The sequence below is a fragment of the Vulpes lagopus genome, chromosome 2 (genome assembly GCF_018345385.1).
Source record: "Vulpes lagopus strain Blue_001 chromosome 2, ASM1834538v1, whole genome shotgun sequence".
NCBI classification, from domain to species: domain Eukaryota; kingdom Metazoa; phylum Chordata; class Mammalia; order Carnivora; family Canidae; genus Vulpes; species Vulpes lagopus.
In genome coordinates, this window is record NC_054825.1 from 123,574,303 (window position 1) to 123,596,852 (window position 22,550).

Consider the following 22,550-nt stretch of genomic DNA (forward strand, 5'->3'; position numbering starts at 1 on the left):
CTTTCACACCCTTCGTCAGATTACTTTCTTATTCTAAGTTGTATGATTTTCAGTAGATCCTAGTGTCAGAAGAATCAGAAAAATTTCCATTAAACCAAATTCCTAGAAGGGTTCAGTTTTGCTAGGGTATAGAGGAGGCAAAGATATTTGCATTCAACAGTACTGAAAAATGGAAATCTTCAACTTTAAAAATATAATTTAAATTTTTTTTTTTTAATTCTAAGAGTATTTTGAGTTGAGTCTTCTGGATTTGTATGCCGAGGTGGAGTTTGGGGGCACAACATAGTTATAGAGATCAACAACCTGGAAGGAAGAAGGGAAGTAAGTAGAATTGGACAGAGATACTGGTCAAGCTGTGGTGCAGGTCCTACAAAGCCACAGCCAATCCAACAGGGATCTTGGGAGGGAATATTGTGGAGAGGATAGAATCCATGAAGCCTCAGATTTAAAGGCACTTCCTATGCAACAGAATGTTCTTCTTCATGGATCTTCCTGGGTATTTGCTAAAATTTGGGGACAGGGAGGAACTGAAAAAGCTCCATCTTGGTGTGTGCCTGGAGGACAGGAGAGCAGCAAGAAAGGCACACCTTACTCAGAGCTTTCTCCTCATATCTACGCAATGGTACAAAATCCTTAATCTGCTGGTAGAGAGACAGCAAGTCTGACTCCCATGTTCAGCTGGGAGAAAGTACAGGAAAAAAATTCCTAACCCTGTGGGAGAGGCAGGTAATCAACCTGTATTTAGATCATTAGAAATCCCTACCTTTAGGTGGGATTGCAGTCATTGCTAAAGTGCTAGCTTGGAGACCCAGCAAAGCAGGACCTTCATTTTTTTCCCCATAATTTTCATTTTTTTTCGATAAGTATATTGAGGTACAGGAGAATTTTATAAATTGCTTAGGATTAACCAGTTGACATTGGCTGGAAAATGACAGAGCTTAGATGTAAACTCAAGTCTTTCTAATATCAGTGCCATGTTATTTTACCATACTATCTGCCTTTTGGCCCAATTTATTCATTTTATTTTTCCAAATAGTTTGTTAGTGGATATGTTTTGCTTGTGGTTGAGGCCCTATGTAAAACCTGCTATCAAGTTGCATAAAAGCTATGGAAGGGAAGTCACCAAGAGGATAAGCAGGAAGGAGTGACACCTTCCTATCAGTGCACATTGTATCCTCTGAAAGGAGAGAAATTTGAAAAAAAAGAAAAAAAAAAAGAGAGAGAAAGAGAAATTTTGCCCTCTGTGACCCGAAGGTCCTTCATGATAGGTGTGGACTAAAAAAAAAAGAGAGAGAGAGAGAGAGAGATGTTCAGAAAATAATTTTTCTAACTTTGAGAAAACTAACAAACCTCCAAGATATTGATGGATCAGGTAATGCATTCTAAAACAATAGTTCATTTTTAAATGCTTTAGAAATCCAAATTCATCATCCAAATTTTATTTAAAATCTTTTGCCTCCTGTCTATGGACCATGAAAATCTATTCCTCCAAATTCATAAAATTTATTTAGATAGAAGAACATCCAAAATTTCAATCAGGTTTTATGACCTTTATTAAATCATCAACATTTGTTTGTTATTCAACTGAATCTACATTAAAAAGTACACATTTTAATTATTTATACTTATTCACTAATTATTAATTAAGCAAATTAATAGCAATATATAAATTCAAACTTTTAAATATAGACATAGACAATGACAAAATTACGCACACATGCAAGGACTAATTTCTGAGATTATTGTTCTTCATAAATTATCATTGTGGATTTTTATTTTATACAGATTTCCAGAAGCATTTAATTAAAAGAGTGAAGGATGAATTCCAAAATCTCTAGAAACAGTTTCCTTGCAACTGGTGACTTCATTAAAGTTTTCCATAAAGTTAAAGATAGTGTCCCTAGAAATATAGTAAAGATATGTAAGAGTTTTAGGTAAAATTTTAATTATTATCCTAAGTGTTAAAATTATATAAAACAAAATTCAATATAATTCAATGAAATTAGCCTGTTTTCATGTACATCCTTTAATAAAGCAATATTTTGCTCTTTAAAATTATGTCTTAAATTTTTCCTTCTTATTCAAACATGTATACAGAAGTAACTAAAGAAAATAATGAATACAGTAGTGACTGAAGCAATGAAATCCCACAAAATGAAGTGTTATTTTTCACATATCAGACTCTTGAAAATTAGAAAGTTTGCTAATATTCATTTTTGGTGTCTATGCAGAAATATGAACTTTAATAAATAATTTGTGTTTCTTTTATTCTTGTTTTGACAAGAATGTAATCAATAGCACACTGTGAATTGCTGCTTGGCAAATCAGATCCATGAATTCACTCCTAGTAATATAATCTGTCACTATCCCAACAAATTAGACTAAAAATCACACAATGAATGCCACTTTTACATTACCTAAAATTAATAAGAATATCAATCCATTCAATGAAAAGTTATATATTATTTAGAAATAATGTGTGTCAATATTTGCTGACTTGTGAATATCTCAAGTATAAATGACTAATGAACAACTTGTAGCACTGAGCAGTGCCATATATATAATCTTTTATGCAAGTTGCACAGTTTTTAATCGAATTATTTATTTATTTTATATTTACTCACTTGTTCATATAAATTTTTTTGTAGGAATAGGCCTAAAACTTAATATATATTTTAATATATATATAATAACTAACTTAATATATATATTTTAATATATATTTGTATAATAAATAACTATCAGGCTAGGAATTAAGGTGTGGAAGTTAAAAGATGATGGAGAGAGGGGAAGTTTTACATGTGCTTAATAACTCTCTGTAGTGTTTTAATTTTTACCAAGAGGCATATATTGAACATATTGTTAAAATAAGTGTAAGCAAAATTATAGCCACAAAATGAAATATTATTAAGAAATGGAGAAAAAGTGAAACGACAAATACCCACCATTTGCTTCGATATGGATAGACCTGGAGGGTGTTATGCTGAGTGAAATAAGTCAATCGGAAAAGGACAAACATTATATGGTCTCATTCATTTGAGGAATATAAAAGTTAGTGAAAGGGAATAAAGGGAAAGGAGAGGAAATGAGTGAAAATATCAGTGAGGGTGACAGGACATGAGAGACTCCTAACCCTCGGAAATGAACAAGGGGCAGTGGAAGGGGAGGGGGGCAGTGGGTTGTGGTGACTGGGTGATGGCCAATGAGGGGGGCACGTGGCGGGATGAGCACTCGGTGTTATGCTATACGTTGGCAAATTGAACTCCAATAAAAAAATTTAAAAAAAAAGAAATGGAGAAAAAGTATTTAGTACTGGTATGAATTTTCAATAGGACAAGTGTATCAGAAGGGGTTGATAAGACAATGAGCAAAAAAGAAATACACAGAAGTCCTGAGTCTGAAGCTACTGCCCCTTTTCCTCTATTGATTCCCTGTTAGGAAAAGCATGTTTATTTTCCGTTGCTTTATTTCATGTACAACTATTTCTATTAAAATTCCTAGACTCTTGCCCCACTGTTAATTCCTCTCCAGGGAGGTCCCTAATTGGTGGCTGACAATTGGTTGGAGCTTACATGTCAATAGTTTCAAGAGTCAGGAATCGCTCGCAGAGCACAATGGCTAAAATATACAGAAACGCAGTCCAGTTTGCAGTAAAGCAAAAGCTGAAATTTTCTGATGTCAAAAAAGTAGCCAAATGTCACACTAAAAAGTTTGTGCAAACCTATGTTTACTGACTATAAATCAAACATGCTCAACTGTGAAACTATTTTTATTAACGGTGTGCTATTTTTTTCTATACTCGAATAATTAAAAATATCTGCCAGGTCTTTGAGCAGTTCCTGAATTCTGAGTACCAGTGAGTGCATGCAGTTAGTAGAGGAAGCCAGGAAGCAAGGTAGCTAGTTTAACTACATTCTAAGTTTTCTTTTTTTCCCTTTTTATTGTAGCGTATAGAGTCAAATCAAAACTCCTTTACAAATCCAAAGCCTATTTTAGTAACACTGGAACTTACAGAAATCTAGAGATCTGTTGTGTGCAATCTTTAAAATGTAATTAATTCTAACCAGCCATTCAGCGCCTCACTCTACATTCTAGGCTAGTAGAGTTTGTTCGTATCATCTGAGCCTGGATTGGACTTTCTGGGTCTGACATTGTGGCAGCGATGACTGCCAATCAACGTAATTTATGATTCTCTTAACAGTGGGGGTCAAGCAGGAATGAACTTTCCCAATTCCCTCCTATGCCCCATCTAGTTAGGCTGGAGGACTTTTCTTACCAAAGGTATGTGAGATATAGTTAAGTTTGTCACTTCTAGTCTAGGCATTCCAAAGAGGGTCCCCTTCAGCTCTTTCATTCCTGTGAATTACTTTAGAAGGAGGATACAGTAGTGAAGCTTGGAGCCGAACACAGAGATATCCTAGGTTTCTGAATTACCATGAGGAAAGCCATTTACCAATTGAATAAATATCCTACATCATTACAGGGGCCAGAATTTGAGTCTTGCCATTACAGTTTGAAGAACTTATTCAAAGGTTGAAGATTTGCTTATTAAAACAGTGAGTTTTACCCTAAGTAATACACATTTAAGTATATTTAAAATATAATGCACTCATCTTTATTTTGACTCATATTTTATTTCTGAATTCTGCTTTAAGGAATCTAAATTAAAACACACATATGTACGCACACACACATAATTTTTTTCCCTCAGTAGAACAAGGATAAATGGTATTTGGGAAATTGAATGATATAGTCATTTTCAAATTTACCATTATGTAATTTCTTCTATGTTTTCCACTATTAGTAAACCTAGGATTTTGAAATTTTGGAGAAATATATCTTCTTCAAAACTAGAATTTGGAGAGGGGAGTCAAAATTTTTGTCTTTGTGTCTATAATTATAGATGATGAGGATGAGGAGAGTTCATATAACAATTTATTTCATGGTTCTGCTAGCCATGGGAAGTGTCATTATTATGTTTATTATCTGTTGCATTTGAAAACAAAACAAAATAAAATAGCAAAATGTGTCCAAGAAAGAAATAGAGATTTCCATCGTCTCCTTGTGAAATTAACATATGGTGGCATTGATATGCTTTGTGGAAGGGTCGCCGAGGAGAGGACATGCTAAACAAGGAAGAGCCTGTAGTATGTGCTCATTAAATGAAGCCAGTCATAAATCCATAAGGATTATTGTTAAAACGTTGAAACAGATATCTTAAGAAGTCAACATTTTCTTCTTTAGACAGTCTGTTGTAATGATTTATGATTCTAATGGTATTTAATTAGGTCTGAAATCAACACAACATACAGAATTTATAGAAAGAAAAAAGGCCTCTGCGTCTCTTACCTGTATATTTATGCACTTTGTGGAGAAGATTCAAAGCAAACAGGACTGTGTTCTGAAAGCCACTAAAATCACTGATGAAGGGGGCTCGATCTCCACTAACCAGCATGCGTGTTGGCAGCTCCTTCTGGAATTCATATGTTCTAATTAAGGTCGTAGGAAAGTTTGGTGGAGCTAAATAATCCACAAATAAAGCCCAGCTTCTTTCAAAGTCAGCTTCTTGTTTAGAATAGTATTTTAATCTAATAAACAAGTGGGGAGAAAAGGATACATTTTGAATTTGTCTTCTCAGAATTTTGCCAATTCAATTTTCAAACCAGATAATTTGTTAAAAATGGCATTATTCTACTTTTTAGAATATAGATTATAGAAACTTGGCTTTGATTTTAGCCCAGAGATTTGAATTTTTTTTAAAGATTTTATTTATTTATTCATGAGAGACACAGAGAGAGAGGCAGAGACACAGGCAGAGGGAGAAGCAGGCTCCTCACAAGGAGCCCGACGTGGGACTTGATCCTGGGGTCATGCCCTGAGCTGAAAGTAGATGCTCAACTGCTGAGCCACCCAGGTGTCGCAGTTGAGATTTGAAAATTTGAAGAGATGTCATTAAATTTTTATTTTTAAATTTTTAAAAAAGGTTTTATTTATTTATTCATGAGACACAGAGAGGGAAAGAGAGAGAGAGAGAGGCAGAGACACAGGCAGAGGGAGAAGAAGGCCCCATGCAGGGAGCCCGATGTGGGACCCAATTGCGTGTCTCCAGAATCAGGCCCTGGGCTGAATGCAGCCACCAAACTGCTGAGCCACCCAGGGGTCCCCTGTCATTAAATTTTTCAACTTGAAAATTTTCATCTGAGAACATGTTTTTTATATCACATTTTTCCCCTTTTCATAAAACATTTATTTACATTACTTACATAAACTCTGAAATGTGACCAAGTCTCATTATTTTAAAATGTAAAGATGGGGCACCTGGGTGGTTCAGTTGGTTGGGCCTCCAACTCTTGATTTCAGCTCAGGTCATGATCTCAGGGTGGTGGGATTGAGCCCTGCATCAGGCTCCACACTCAGCTGGCAATCTGGTTGGGATTCTCTCTCTCCCTCTCTCTCTGCTCCTCCTCCTTCTCTCTCTCTCTCATTCTCTCTAAATAGAATAAATGAACGAACAAATTAATGAATGAATAAATAAATAATAATGAAAGTAAAGACAAAAGTCAAAGAATATTGGCAAAATTTCTGCTGAATTTTGTTCTTAAAGAACACATAACTTTCATTTCAGGCAACAACTAAAAATGAAGTAACATTTTTTCTTGCTTTTAGGTAGCTTGGTACTTATTTTCGGGTGATATATACTAGAAGGCTAACTTGTCTTTGTTTTTTTTTCAGGTGTATAATGTAATGATATGATATTTGTGTATTTTTTTAAATGTTCATCAGAATAGGCCTAGTTAGCATTTGTTACCAAACATAGTTACATTTTTTTTTCTTGTGAAGGGATCAAGATCCACTCTCCTAGCAACTTTCAAATACGCAGTACAGTGTACCAACTATAATGACTATGCTGTACATTACAACCCCATGAACTATGAATAACTGCAAATTTATACATCTTGACTGCCTTTGCCCACTTCACCCAACACACACACACACACACACACACACACATATATATATATGCCATTATACTATATGATACCAGTAAAATATATATGATGATATTACATATTTTTTATCCATTCATGTGTTGATGGATACTTAGATTGTTTCCATATTCTGGCCATTGTAAATAATACCAGAATGAACACGCATACCTTTTCAAATTAGTGTTTTCATTTTCTTCAGAAAAATACCTAGTTATGGAATTGCTGGATTATATGGTGGTTCTATTTTTAATTTTCTGAGGAATCTCTACACTGTTTATCCCATGGTAGTTGCAACAATTTATATTCCTGCTTTCTCACTAAGAAAGAAATTTTAATTTTAAATTTTTAGTGAATAAAGTTATTATTTATTTATTTATAGCACACTTACAGGGTTGGGGGGGACAAAGGAAGAGGGAGACAATCTTAAGCAGGATCCTCATCCAGCAGAGAGCCCAATGTGGGGCTTGATCTCACCACACTGAGATCATGGTCTGAGCTCAAATCAAAAGTTAGATGTTGAACCAACTGAGCCACCAGGCACCCTTGTAGAGAATAATTTATATATATATATATAATTGTATATATATACACACATATTCATACATATATAATTGTATATATAATTACATTATATGTACAATATACACATATTGTATTTGTATAATTATATATATGTGTGTGTATATATATATATATATATATATATATATATACACACACAAAATCTGTATCACTTGTTTTAGCAATCTTCTGACCATATAAGCAACTTGCTATTCTGAAACACTTTACTTTCTATTTCTTGCTTATCACACCCTATGTCCTTCAAGGCTTCTTATGGAAGTTATATGGTTTGTTATATTCCCCCGGGAATTACTCTAAGTAATACAGACATCAGGGTCTAGGTATTATGAATTCAGAAAGTAGTTGGAACATGTCCCCTGGTTAGCATCTGTGAAACATGCCTGTATACACATGGTTCATATAGTGCTATGGGAATACAGAGGATGAAATAACTAACCTGTCCTTGATTATAGAAAAATTTGTTGGCCCTCCATGGTCTTATCAAATCACAGCCAACTCTCAAGTTTAAGAAGGAGAAAACATGAATATATAAGGATATTCAGTAGGGGTCACACAATTTTAATAACAGCACAACTAGACATTGCACAGATTGTAGGAGAGCTAATAGTACGTAAAAGAGAAAAGAGATAAGTTTTCAGTTCTCTCTGATAGTTGCCTAGGAGGGGAATTGCTGAGTCACATAATAACATTCAGTTAACATTTTGAGGAACTGTTAAACTCTTTTCCAAAGTGGATGTACCCCAAAGATGCAGAGGGATGGAAACAACGGGACACCTGCATCCCCATGTTCAGAGCAGCAATGTCCGCAATAGCCAAACTATGCAAGAAACCAAGATGACCTTCAACAGATGAATGGATAAAGAAGATGTGGCTTATATATGCAATGGGATATTACTGAGCCATCAGAAAGGATGAATACCCACCATTTACATCGACGTGGATGGAACTGGAGGGTATTATGCTGAATGAAATAGGTCAATCAGAGAAGGACAACTATCATATGGTTTCACTCATATGGGGAATATAAGAAATAGTGAAAAAGACCATAAAGGAGGAGGGGGGGGAGGGAAACTGAGTGGGGAAAAATTAGAGAGGAAGACAAACCATGAGAGACTCCTGACTCTGGGAAAAACACCAAACTGTTGCAGAGGGGTTGTGGGTGGGGGATGTGGTGACTGGGGGACGGGCACTGAGGAGCACACACAATGAGATAAACACTGGGTGTTATACTATATAGTATATAGTAAATTGAATTTAAATCAAATTTTTAAAAAGTGGATGTACCATTTTCCATCTTCACAAGCAATATGTGAGAGTTCCAAATACTCTATACCTTCTTCAAGACTTGTTACTGTTTATCTTCTAGATTTTAGCCATTCTAGTGCTTGTAAAGTTGTATCCTATATTTTTGGTTTTTATTTCCCTAATGGCTACTCATTTTAGCATCTCTTTATGTACTTATTGGCCATTTGTATATTTTCTTTGGAGAAATACCTACTCAAATCAATTTTCCATTTTTAAAAAATTGAGTTGTCTTTTAAAATTGACTTGTGAAAGCTTTAAAATATAAAATTAAAGTGTTTCAGATGTAAATCTCTTACAGATATATGATTTGCAAATATTTTTCCCATGCTGTACCTTGCCTTCCACTTTCTTGATGATATCATTCACAGCACCCAAACCATTTAGCTTTTATGAAATTCATTTTATCTATTTTTTTCTTTTGTCTCATTTGCTTTTAGCATCTCATCTTAGAAGAAAAGGCCTAACCCAAAAGCCAAAAGCTTTAGTTTGAATTCTATAGTTTTCGCTCTTACATTTAGGTCTATAATGCATTTCGAGTTAATTTTGTTGTTTTGGAGGAGATAAACTTCATTCATTGCATGTGGATTGCCAGTTCCCCCAGCACCATTTGTTGAAAAAACTATTCTTTACCCACCAAGTTATCTTACACCTTTGTTGAATATCAACTTTTGTTTCTGGACCCCAATTCTTTTCTACTGATCCGTAAGTCTATCATCATGTAGTAACAGTCTGTTCTTGATTACTGTACTTCTGTAGTAAGAGATTAACAGAGATTACTTGGAATCTGTAAATGAATTTAGGGAGTGTTGCCATTTAAACAATAGTGTCTTCCAATCCACAAACACCGAGGATTATCCTTGAAATAATTCTTTCACTTCTTCCAAAATATCTTGTATTTTTCAGCGTAACCAAGTTTTACAGTTCTTTAGCTACGTTTATCCCTATATATTTTATTCTTTCTGATACTGTTGTAAATGTGTTTGTTTTCTTAGTTTCATTTTAGGATTTTTTTTATTTCTAGGACACAGAAAGACAATTTTTGCATGTTGATCTTTCATCAACATGAACTCATATTAATTATAATAATATGGTTGATGAACTCATATTAATTATAATAATTCTTGTTTGGATTTCTTAGGGAAAAAGTATTATTTCTTCTCTATCTAGATTACTTTCATTTCTATTTACCCTGGATGGAACCTCCAGTACAATCTTGAATAGATGTGGTAAGAAGGGACAACCTTGTCTTGCTTTCCATTTTAAGGGGAAAGTACTCAGTCTTTCACTGTTTGATGTTGACTCTAGGTTTTCCTAGATGCCTTTTATCAAGATGAGAAACTTTTCTTCTGTTCCTAGTTTTTTAAAATGTTTTTTTTTTATCAAAAAAGAGTTTTATCAAATGTTTTCCTGTCTATTCTGATAATTTTGTGATTTTTGTCCCTTATTCTACTAAAATATGTTGTATTATATTCACTGATTATCTGATACTAAACCAACCTTGCATTCTTAGAATAAATCCTGTATCATCACAGTTTATGATCCCTTTTTATATGTTGCTGGATTCTGTTTACTGGCATTAAATTAAGGATTTTTGTGTTATATCCATAAGAAATGTTGACATGTAGTTTTTGTGTAATGCCTTTGGTTTTGCTGTCAGAGTAATATTGCCGATTTGCTATCTATTCTTATGTCTTATGTATTTGTTCTCTTTTTCTTCATTACTGCCTTCTTTTGTGCTAAATGGATATTTTCTAGTGTAAAGATTTATTCCCTGTGCTTTTTTTCTATCATCTCTCTCTTTAAACTATCTAAATATTAATTTCTTAGCTCTTCCTCTTCACTGATAAGGTTACAATTACTATGTCTCTTAAAACAATGTAGTGCATATTAACAGTAATTTATTCTAACCATTTACATAAAAGTTGGCCACAATATAGTTCCATTCCTACTCTCCTGCAGGTCTGCCAAGCTCTAGTAATCTTTCTTCATCCTTTTTTCTTTTTGTTTCTCACACTGGGTAATCTCAATTTACCTATATTAAAATTTACTGATTCTTTTTTCTCCCAGCTTAAATCTGCTTTTGAATCCATCAAGCAAATTACTCATTTTTGCTATTATAATTTTCAACTGCAGAATTTCTATTTTTTCTATACATTCTAACTCTATTCATAATCTTTTTTAAATTTTTAAAAATGATTTTATTTATTCATTCATGAGAGACACAGAGAGAGGGAGGGAGAGGCAGAGACACAGGCAGAGGGAGAAGCAGGCTCCTGCAGGGAGCCCAATGTGGGACTCGATCCCAGGTCTCCAGGATCAGGCCTTGGGCCCAAGGCGGTGCTAAACCGCTGAGCCACCTGGGCTGCCCTATTCATAATCTTTACTTAGTAAAACATTGTTGTCATACTTCTCTTAACTCTTTAGATATGGTTTCTTTACTTTTTTAAACATGCTCATAAGAAGTGATTAAAAAATTTTGTCCATCATCTGAGCTCAGAGGAACAATTCCTATTGACTCATTATCTCTGTCTAAGTGTGTGTGTGTGTGTGGTGGAGAGGCATGCATGCACTACGTTCCTGGTTCTTTGCATGTCTCTCTCTCTTTTTTTGGACACTTGGACAGTTCAGACACTATAAAGTAGAAAGCATTAAAATCAGATTCCCATCCATACCAGGGTTTGTTGCTCTTTGGTTTTCTTGTCATTATTTGTTTATTGCTTTGCCTGGACCAATTCAGTTATTCATTCTGTGTTCTCTGCAGTGAGTCATCACTGAAGTCCCTGCTCAGAAGTTTAATGGTCAGCTAATGATTAATGATTTTCTTTTTTTTCTTTTTTTCTTTTTATTAATGATTTTCTTAAGTTCTTTCAACCAGTAAGTCTTCCACCTTTTGCTAAGGGGCTCTGTGTAGGTATAGCAGTATACCTTCAATGCTGAGGCCTTTTACAACTCTGCCTAAGCCCTTACTTCCTATTTATTCAGGACCTTGGGGTAACCAGAGGTGAGACATTTCAGTCCTCTCGGTTCTTCGGTTCTTGCCTGGGTATACCCTCAGTTCCATTCATGTTAGTGGGTCTTAGAAAAAGACAAATACTTTGTAGACATAGTAACAAGTAGCCACCAAACTGTTTTCAGATTGACTTCAATCCATCAACAAAAACTTGCTTCAGTGACCAAGTTTTTGCAAGCATCCAGTAAGTGAATGCCCTCATTTCTGAAAGTCAGCCAGTCAGGAATGGACTCCTCCATAAACATGCCCCTAATGCCAATTGACAGCTATCTCACCTGTGTAACCCTCTTATACTGATGACTCAACCCACTTAAATCCCTAAGAACTCAGCATCTCCTAATAACCCATCTCAAGATGAGAAGAATGCTCTGCTCAGTGATACTGTGCATGACAGTGTAGCTGCCCCTTCCTAGAATTGTATTAAATTCAGCTTTGTTGTTCAGTTTCCAATATTGAGGGCTGATCTCATCATCCTTTGAGGGTTGCTATGAAAAATGCTATTTTTCTAGAAGAATTTAGTTTTGCATGTATTTGGGAAAGTCTACAAAATAATATTTTATAAACTACTTTCTATGAACTATAATGACTTAATCTCAATTTCAGTTTTGATGTTGACAACTCCTGTTTACTTTGTTGATTAATAATCTCTCTTCCCCTTGGGAGTGATCAGAATCAAGCAGCTGAGTCACAACAAAAAGATATTATGATGGGTACAAACTTAATTCTTCTCATAGACATGCTAAGAGGATGAACTCTTCCTTTGACCAGTAAAAATCAGCCTTTGAAGTAATATTAAGAAATAAAATATGCCAAGCAATGTAAGTTTCCTGACTGATTTATCTTCACTGGACATGGGATCAGTGGGAAGGATAACAATATGTGGTCAACAAGAAGTCCTCCAACATGAGTGCTTATATTTTTATGTGTACTTCAAATCAGTCACCCATCCTTTAGTTCCTTTTACACCACGTCTCACTCTGGGTGGCAGGTACCACCCCCAATGCAGTGTCATTTGCTTCCATACCAAGCCATACTCATTCAATCTCGTTTGCTATAAGATGGGCAGAGTTCTGACATTTTGACTATATGGCATGGTAACCAAGATGCTTCTTGGATGCTTGCCTCCAGATAGGTGTCAACCATGCTATTTTTTTCTGATTGAAGTAATGCAGAGGTTCTATAATTGGGTTTGCCATCACATCCATTTTGTTTACAGACACCATTTTTTGTTAAAAAAAGCTTTAAAAAATCCTCTTGTACTTCAGAATTCATTTTGTTTTATTGCTGTTTTGTGGTACAAATGCACTTTTCTTCATATTTTCCTCTGATACTTGTGACATAGTTTTGAGCTTTATCTAGTAAAACATTTCCTGTCAGTTTTTTCTTTGTCATAATACTTCCTCATATTTGACATATTGGTGAATAGGTAAGTTAAAAAAAGATTTCAACGAAAAATATAGTATAAGATGGAAAGATTGCTAACCATATTTCAACTTAATTATTTTATTTTATTTTTAGAGAGAGAGAGAGAGAGACTGTGAGCGGGAGGAGGGGCAGAGGGAGAGAGAGAGAGAGTCTCAAGTAAGCTCCATGCTCACCATGGGGCCCAACACAGGGCTTGATCTCATGACCCTGAAATCCTGACCTGAGTCAAAATCAAGAGTCAGGTGCTTAACCAACTGAACCACCAAGTGCCCCCAAACAAAACAACTTTAGATCCATTCTTACCTATTCTGAAAAATTTTACGAGCAACCTTCAAAGATGAGACATGTGCAGCCCATAAGTACTCCAACAGTTCATCAAAGCTACTAGAATGTGACTTTACATGCTGTCCAAGACAAACAATGTTACTGATATTTAGGCAATTATAATAATCTCCTTGAAAATCAATTCTATTTACAAACATAATTTTTCAACATTCTAATTGAGGGGAGAACTTTTTTTTTCTAAGACTTTATGAAATATTTAGTGCTTAACACTCTCTACAGAGCTTGATATCAGGTATTTTAATTACTAGTGATACTGAGTTCATATGAAAGAAATAAACCAAGTGTTTTAGAAATGTTCAGGATTTTGCACTGTTCAGAACCAGACCTTTAGTATTTTATGTATGTTTTTTTCTCTTGCCATGTAATGAACTTTCCACCAAGTGTTAAGGTTAAGAGTGTTTTATCTAATAATATGCAAATATGATGAGAAATATTCTCTAAAGGGAAACCCAGTCTTTGGTCATGTACTCTTCGCCCATGACACCTTACTGTGGACATCAATATTTGATTCCGACTATCAAGTGCTCATTCAGTCAACTCATGTGATTTATCAAGACAGTTGAAATAAACTGATCAAATTGACTACAACCTATTACACAATTGTATTTCTATATCAATTATTGCTCAGGTGACCTGAAATTATGATGAACTAGGATACTTCATGCACTGTGAAGTCATAGTTTCTCTGGGCCCATGTGTGTGTATATAATTTATTTGGAATGAGGATAGTAGATAGTGTGGCCTCGATACACTATTAGTAAAGAGGATGCCAATAAGGTATGATGTCATACAGCAATCCACTCATACTAATACTGTTGTCACCACAATATTTTCAATTGGGAACTTTGTTCCTTAGGAACACATTGCTCAATGCATAAAAAAATATCTATGTTAAGTGCTCTTCAAAACTTATCTGGTTACCCTTGAAGAGTATTAATTAAAATAGTAAAAAAAAAAAAAAACCTGGTAAAATTCATTCCACTTTTTCATTGCTTCTGGAAATGATGAATGACAGCTAGAAACATTGTAACAAAAATTCATCTGATCCTTGGATGGTGGCAGAAAGGTGACATTGTCTGATGATATCCCCATTATGCCAGAATCAACCGCAGCAAGGAAGGGCAATGCAGAAAGATAATAATTAAGGTCTGTATAAATAAAAAGTTATTAATAGTGTTAGCATATAAATGATGTTGTTTTCAAAATAAAGATATCTATCATAAAAGTAAACCTAAAGATCTAGAAATGTGGTAAAACTTTAGCAATTTAGGGAGCTTTGGAAATTTTATATGCAACTTGAATATGCTTCTCTTAAAAATTCTACTCTCATAAAGCAAAATGGAATTATCTTGTAGACTTATTATTTATTTATTCCAGGGCAGATAATCATTGCACTGGAATTCCAAAATGCTAATTAAATTCTAAGGCATAGTAAGTGAAAAGTTTAGAAATTAGTAATAGAATTAACTAACTAGAGTTTAAAAACTTGAAACCAAAAAATAGTAACATAATTCTGTACTTTCCTAAGTTTTTATCCTAAGTCTGAAAATCTGATGCAGCTTTAAAATATTGTAATATTTAATCTAAGTATTTCTCTTGTTAACAAGGTTTCATCTGATAATATAACACAAATTCTTATTTCGGTCTTATGTATTTAAGTTTTGAGGTGACTAACTTTCCCTAATTGATATTTTTGTAATTGGATAAACTAATCAGTAAATTTAAAAAATATCTATCTCAAAACCCATTTCAAAACACCCAGATTTGGGGCAAACAGATGTTTTTTGTAAAAGCAATGGTCCTGGATTTTCCTAATCAGGATCCCAGGTTAAATTGATTTTTTTGTGGAAAGATCATCAATTTGAGGTTTGGTCACAGTGAACTCACCAGCCCACCAACTGTCCACAGAGATACAGAGGCGATCTCCAGAATTATGGCCACAGTCTGTATGTTGGGTAGGATCAGCTAATCTGCCTAAAAGAGAGGAAATCCAGAGTTGGGTTCACTAGGCCCCTTTCTAAGCTGTATGTACGAAATGGAACTCGGTACATTATGTGTATAGGCATAAAGAATTTTGTCAGCCTTCCCATCATTGTCTTTCCTTCACTTCATGACTTTCTGCTTCCCATCTCCCATTCATATTTTTTCCTTTTCCTTCATATCCCTACAATTATCTATTCTCTCTCGTAGGCCCTGTGTTTTCAACCTCTGTAGTCTGCGTGTCTTCTATTACTAACTACTCCTTGTCTTCAATATCAAGGAGTGAATATTCATGCATAGTAAACAAGATCCAGGCTCTATTTGCTTAAAAGCAAATCCTTTTTCATTGCTTACCTACTTACTGCTTGACCCTGGATAAATAACATAGGCCTGCCTCAATTTTATCATATACACACTTGGAGAGACTAGTAATAATCACTTCAGAGAGGCTCTGGGTTGCTCAGTGAAGAAGGGTGCAAAAAGTGTTCAGCTCAGAGAACATGTGCTTCTGTAAATATTAGCCATTATTCTATTTTTATATATTTTTTTGTCATCCCCTCTTATCTCCTACTTTTAAAACAACCCTTTCTGTTTCTTTCTTTTTGATTTTTCTGTACCGTCTGCATATACTCCCCGCATATCCCTTCAGCTGTCTCTGGCTCTATGCCCATCTCATGCCCCATTTCCACCATTTTCACACTGGCTTATTCTCTTTACTCCTGCTAACTTTCTCTTTTCTCTGGCTTCCCCCTCATACTGTTTAGGTTCTTCACTTGCCACTCCAGCTTCTCTCTTGCCCAGTCCTTGCTCACCTATCAGGTGCCTCTCTTTCTTTTCTTCCAATGCTCTTTTCCTGCAACATTCATATTTTCTTCTTTCTCGTTCCCTTCCCCTACATTCGCTGTGTTATTTATTTTCACCAGTTCTGTGTTTCCCATAAACCTTTTCTGTTTCCCTCTTACATCCTCATTCTAGTCTCTCATTCAGCTTTTCTTGACCTGCTTACCCTTTGGGGGGCAAGAGGAAAGACCTGGGTAGTTGTGCTAATGCATGAAAATTTCTCAAGATTGTTACTCCTTGTCTGAACTGGAATAATACTCAAGTATGTGAAACATGCCTCTCTCTTGGTTCTTATGTTTTTGCCTCAGTTGGAAGTTGTTTTACATCTGTTTCTAAGACTCTCTGTCCTTTTAAAACCACTCAGTCTCTGAGAACATTCGCCCATGATGCTAATCTAAGGATTTCTTTATGTTGCCAACTTTCTTGTCTTCCACTCCAAGTATTCCGCTGCGCTCCAGTTCCATTCTTGGCAAATTCCCACAGAACTCCTTTATTAGTGACTCCACGTCATCACCCCCAAGTGTGTGTGCTTGGAACCAAGCCCTTGATCTTGACAGTCAAGGAACATTGCATCACGAACTTTCTGTTATTTGTCAGAGGAGTTTCACTACTGTTCCGGACATCTTCAGCACTTTCTCTTTCTTTACAGCCAAGCTGCACCTGCTTACTGCTGTTTTATGTTCTAAGGAAATGTTTTTCCTTGCCTTCCCATAGCAAGAAATACCTCACCCTCAATAACCTTGACCAAAATTGTTTTCTGTCACACTTGTTTTTCCAGAAAAAAATAATGTTATGTTTGTCACTATTAAAATAAAAAAAAATTTTTCCTGAGAATTTACCATATTTTCCAATTATATTATTTCTGCAGCATACAATGTATATATCCTGTCCTCCCAACATTTCCCTCTCTTTTTGTCTTTTTCTCTCTCAAATACCAAACTAATGTTAAACTCTGTCCTTTAGTTCACTCTCTATCTTTCTTCTTGGATTACTTTTTGAAAAAGCCCATCAACACTCTGCCTTTTTTTCAAGATTAACTCCAAATGTTACTCTATTCCCAGATTATTCCAGTTTACAACATTCACTTTATTCTAGTGTCTTAGGATTCAGCTCTTTTTTTGTCTTATGGTTGTATAATTTCTAATTCTCCTTTTTAAAAAAGATTTTATTTATTTAATCGTGAGAGACACACAGAGAGAGGCAGAGACACAGGCAGAGGGAGAAGCAGGCTCCTTGCAGGGAGCCTGACGTGGGACTCGATTCCGGGCCTCCAGGATCGCACCCTGGGCTGAAGGTAGGTGCTTAATCACTGAGCCACCCGGGTGTCCCTCTAATTCTCCTTCTTAACCATGTTGCAAACCCTTCAAAGGAAGGCAATGACATGTACTATCAATTTCTTGTACGCTTGCCACAATCTTCCCTTTTTTAAATCTATGTTTCTCTTTGGTGTTGCTTCCTTATCCTGCTTCAGACTCCCAGTATTTTCATTCAGTTCAAACATTATTCCTTAAAAAAAAATTATATATATATTATATATATATATATATATATATATATATAATTTAGATAGATAGAGAGAGAGCAGAGCAAGAGAGCAGGGGTGGGGAGGGGCAGAGGGAGAAGGAGAAGAAGATGCCCCACCGAGCAGGGAGCCTGACGAGGGGCTCGATCTCAGGACCCCTGGGTCATGACCTGAGATGAAGGCAAACACTTAACTGACTAAGCCACCCAGGTGCCCTCAAACATTATTCTAATTAAAATCTTGGCTAGCCAATAAAAGTGAATAAATATTAACATCTGCAACTAGATAGATGAATCTCAAAATAATCATGACAACTGAGATAAACTAGACTAAAAAGAGAGCACCCAACTCTCTATATGGAAATTCTAGATAATGCAGTCTAATCTGCAGTGATAGAAAGTGGATCAGTGGTTACTGATAAAGTTGGGGAGTGAAGGGCATGAGAAGTTAGGGGAGTGGGGAGGACTGGGAGTGACCAGACACAGGGAAGTTCATGAAGATGAGAATACAAAGGAGAAAAGAGAATTTGTAGAATGACATGTATGTCCTTTATCTGTGGTGATGAGTTCAAGGTTATGTACATATATCAAACTTACCAAAAATACATTTTTAAATGTGCTGTTTATTGTATGTTTATTATATACAAATAAAATGATTAAAAAAAAAACCTCTGCTAGGCAATCTAGTAGCAAACATTTAGTGTTTAAGTATTTTGTGAAAAAAAAAAAAGTATTTTGTGAGCATTAGACACTTGTTCCTAAACTAAACCATGTTGCTTAAGGGCCCAATTAAAACTCCCTAGCCCAACTTTATTTTTATTTATTTATTTATTTTTTTTCCTAGCCCAACTTTAAAGACATCTCTTCAACAGATCCTAGTTTATCTTAAAATTACCACCCACTGCTCTTTCACATTCGGGTTCTCCTGCCAATATGGTAGTCTTCGTCTGGTACAACTTGCTATCATTGCCATTTTTGTAATTTGTATTCCAGCAATTACATTCTAGCAATGATTCCATCAAGTTCTTTGGCTCTACTTTCTTCCCATAATACGCTCAGCCCATGGTTGTCACTCTCTTTCCTGAACTACTCTTGTACTTACAGTCCTTACCTCATCTTTGAGAGACTTAGCATACTATTGGTGAAATACTTTTATGGGTTACTTTCATAATTTGTAATTCTGTATTGATTTTCTCTAGTTATATTATGGAGTCCAACTCAATGAAATACTAAATAAAATCAGCCACTTAAGAAACAATAGAATCCCATTTATTGTATTCTAGAATGGAAATGAAATTTTGAAAGTACCTTGTCCAATATTCTACTTTGCTGTTCATTCATGACTGGACCCAAGACTGAAAATTTTCCTAGAAGTAGGTGTGTGACCCCTTGGGGAAGTTGGTTATTGTTTCCAGTGGAATTTATCTTTGGGCTCCTCCAGAACCATGTCTCAGGGATTCAAATATTGTTTTCCATGCCATGGACAGTCTAAGAATGGAAATTATACTGGATGCTGGGAAATTCCCTGACAAGCTTGGTTGTAACATCTGCTTGGAATGTCATCACAGTCCAGACCTGCAGTCTCTTCTTCTGTCTTTTCTATAATGCTACCAATTTTCTCACTGATTCCTTTCTTCCAATACTGTTTTCTAGACATTGATAGTGAAGGTCCCTTATTTCTTGAAACCCGTTAAAAAAGATACCTTGGCACTTTCAATATTTTTGTTCCAAAACATATTTGCTTTCATTCCTCAGTGTAGATGCTATTTTCGGTAGGGAAAACAGAGGTTTTTCTTCTCCTTTGTCATTCCAATCTATATGACTGCAGTCCAATCATGTTTAGAACTATAGATAATGCAAATTAATTTTATACACCCATGTGTATTTAATGTATATCACCTTAACTTTTTTGCTCCTGGATGTACACTTCCTTGCTTAGAACTAAGTTTGGTACCAATAGCACATCAGTTAATAGTTATTGATAGTGAATGAACTAGGTCTAATATGCTGTGCCTCGGTCAATGTGGTAATCACTAGCCATTTGTGGCTATTAAAATATGTAAGTTAGTTGAAATTAAACAAAATTAAGAATTCAGTTCTGCAAATGCATTAGCCATTTATTTTTTTCTTTTAAAGACTTTATTTATCTATTCATGAGACAGAGAGAGACAGAGAGAGAGAGAGGCAGAGACACAGGCAGAGGGAGAAGCAGGCTCCATGCAGGGAGCCCAATGTGGGACTTGATCCTGGGACTCTGGGATCATGCCCTGAGCCAAAGACAGACTCTCAATCGCTGAGCCATCTAGGCATCCAGCATTAGCCATTTCAACTGCTCACTAACAATATGTAAGAATATGAGAGCACAGTATGGCTGTTACTATCGTACTGAGTATAGAGCAAGTTCATCATTGCACACAGTTCTTTTGGACATTTCTGTGTAACAAAACCATGCATGCAGGAGGGTATTCCATAAATACTTGATAAGGATTTGACAAGAATGCAAACAGTGGAAAAGTAGTAGGAAAGAGAGAAAGAATCAATTTCAAAAAGATGATGCTAAATGTGCAGATACTACTTCCTAATAAGTTCACACTTAAATCAAAGGATCATTGTAATGAAAAAGAGACATTCTTACCTGTATGATATTGCCATCCATGATGTACAGGCAGTCCCCATAAAATATTTTGTTCATTTTCTGGTGAAAATTTTGCAAAATACTTGGCTGTCTTGTTCAGTAGGATTTTATACGTCCCCAGTCTCTCAGGGTAATGCCAGAAGTTGATGATATACTTTCCATTTTCTATCTTGTAGTCACTGAACTGACCAGGACTCTCCTTCCACAGAGGGGGATACACATCTGAGATATTAGATGCTTTTGCTATGGAAGCAAAAATACAACCAATTATTACACAGGCCCAGAAAATATTGAAAGCCATAGTGTTTAGCCTGGAGATTGAGGTTATGGCAAGATGTCTATTGAGAAGTGGAGGAGGAAGCTGTTTTGTTTTTTTGCACCTAGGCTAATCAACTCTTTAAATTCCCTTCCTTGGCAGTAGGAAGGTGGAGATAAACAAATGTCTTACCAAAGAGATTAGGGCACCTCCCTTGTTAATCAACTCCCAAATTAAAATAGTTGATAATGTATCAGCCTCTAGAACTTTTAGTAAGACTGGATATCTTCCTAAGCTTATTTTTGTCTCTATCTTCTGATATGTCTCTCATATTAATTATAATAATAAATTGTATGTATTTCCTGGAGTTACTTGAATTTTAAAGGTCAGCTATTTATCCAATTTAATATCTAATTAGTGAGATTTCAGCCGTATAAATGGTTAACCAAGCAATTTTAGATAGAATTTGTAAGAAATTTTAGTGTTATATGGGACTTTACCAGATCTCTTTGAAATTTTAGTCCATGTGTTAGTCTAGACTTGTATGTCAGACATGTCAATTCGAATTCCACATAAGCAGGATCTGAGCCAAAGGCTTGTGTGCAGACATTTGATTTATTGTTATAGAGTAAAGTAAAAGAGGGAGAAAAAAAGAAAGAAAGGAATAAAAGTGAATATAAGGAGAGACTATCAGTTTACCTCCACTAAGTTTATCGGGCACTTTATGTTGTCTAGGAACTAACCAGGAACACTATCCTGAAAGAACCACTGGCTTTAGGGGATGGAATTGTAAAACATTTGTTCTTTTGTAAAAAATATTTTATTTATTTGAGAAAAGGAGAAAGAGTACAAGTGGGGGGTTACAGAGCAGAGGGATAGGGACAAATGGACTCCCCACTAAGTTCAGATTCCCACTAAGCTGGATTCCAGGGCCCTGTGATCATGACCTAAGTCAGGGTCAGATGCTTAACCAACTGAGCCACCCAGGCACCCCAGAGAAACATCTGTGCTTATCATTCACTTGTCAAAGGTGACTCAATGGTTGGGAATTCTCTTGCAATTCAGGTTACACAGACCTGTGTGCCAAGTGGACTCTTGCAAGTGCCTCAGGTCACAGCAGTGTACAGAAGCCCAGGGCGGTAGATACAAAGGAAAAGCAGATACTGAAGCTAAGCTGTACATTGCACTTGCATGAAGCAGGTCAGAGCTCCAAGTGGAACTGTCCTTGTAGCAGCGGCCACAGTCAGAAGGGAGGCCAAGAGGATTCAGGAGTGAGGCACAGGAGACGTCCTTTCAGAGCCCCTGCACTGTGACCTGAATCATGGGCCATGATTGGGAAGATGCCGGCCATGGCCTCATGCAGGCCCAGCCCTTCTCTTCCCGCATGTGCTGTGTGTTTATTATAACCACAGTGAGTTGACAGGGAACTCTTTATCAGATAATTAATCCCAAACCTCAGACTTCATTCAACAGATATTGATTGAGCAGTGTCCCCATTGCTGGTGCTGCATCACCCCTGCTCTGCCACGGTGAGCAAAACAGGAGAGATGCTTGTCTTTGAGATGCTGAACAAAGGATTACTGTAAAAAATGAATATTTAATGAATGCAAGGAATTTGAATATGTAGTAGAAGACTTTTACCTTATTTCACCTCACCCTCTG

At 35.8% G+C, this 22,550-nt stretch overlaps 1 protein-coding gene across 1 annotated transcript; it reads right to left on the reverse strand.

The window, feature by feature from the left end:
* Nucleotides 1–3,568: 3,568 nt before the first annotated feature.
* Nucleotides 3,569–20,933, reverse strand: LOC121478120 (protein LEG1 homolog). The gene is made up of 6 exons (XM_041732969.1): nt 20,633–20,933; nt 15,544–15,630; nt 14,620–14,804; nt 13,615–13,715; nt 5,350–5,588; nt 3,569–3,618 (listed from the first exon to the last, which is right to left on the reverse strand). The coding sequence occupies exons 1-6, from the start codon at nt 20,931–20,933 to the stop codon at nt 3,569–3,571; spliced, it is 963 nt and encodes a 320-aa protein (XP_041588903.1).
* Between the last annotated feature and the right edge of the window lie 1,617 nt (nt 20,934–22,550).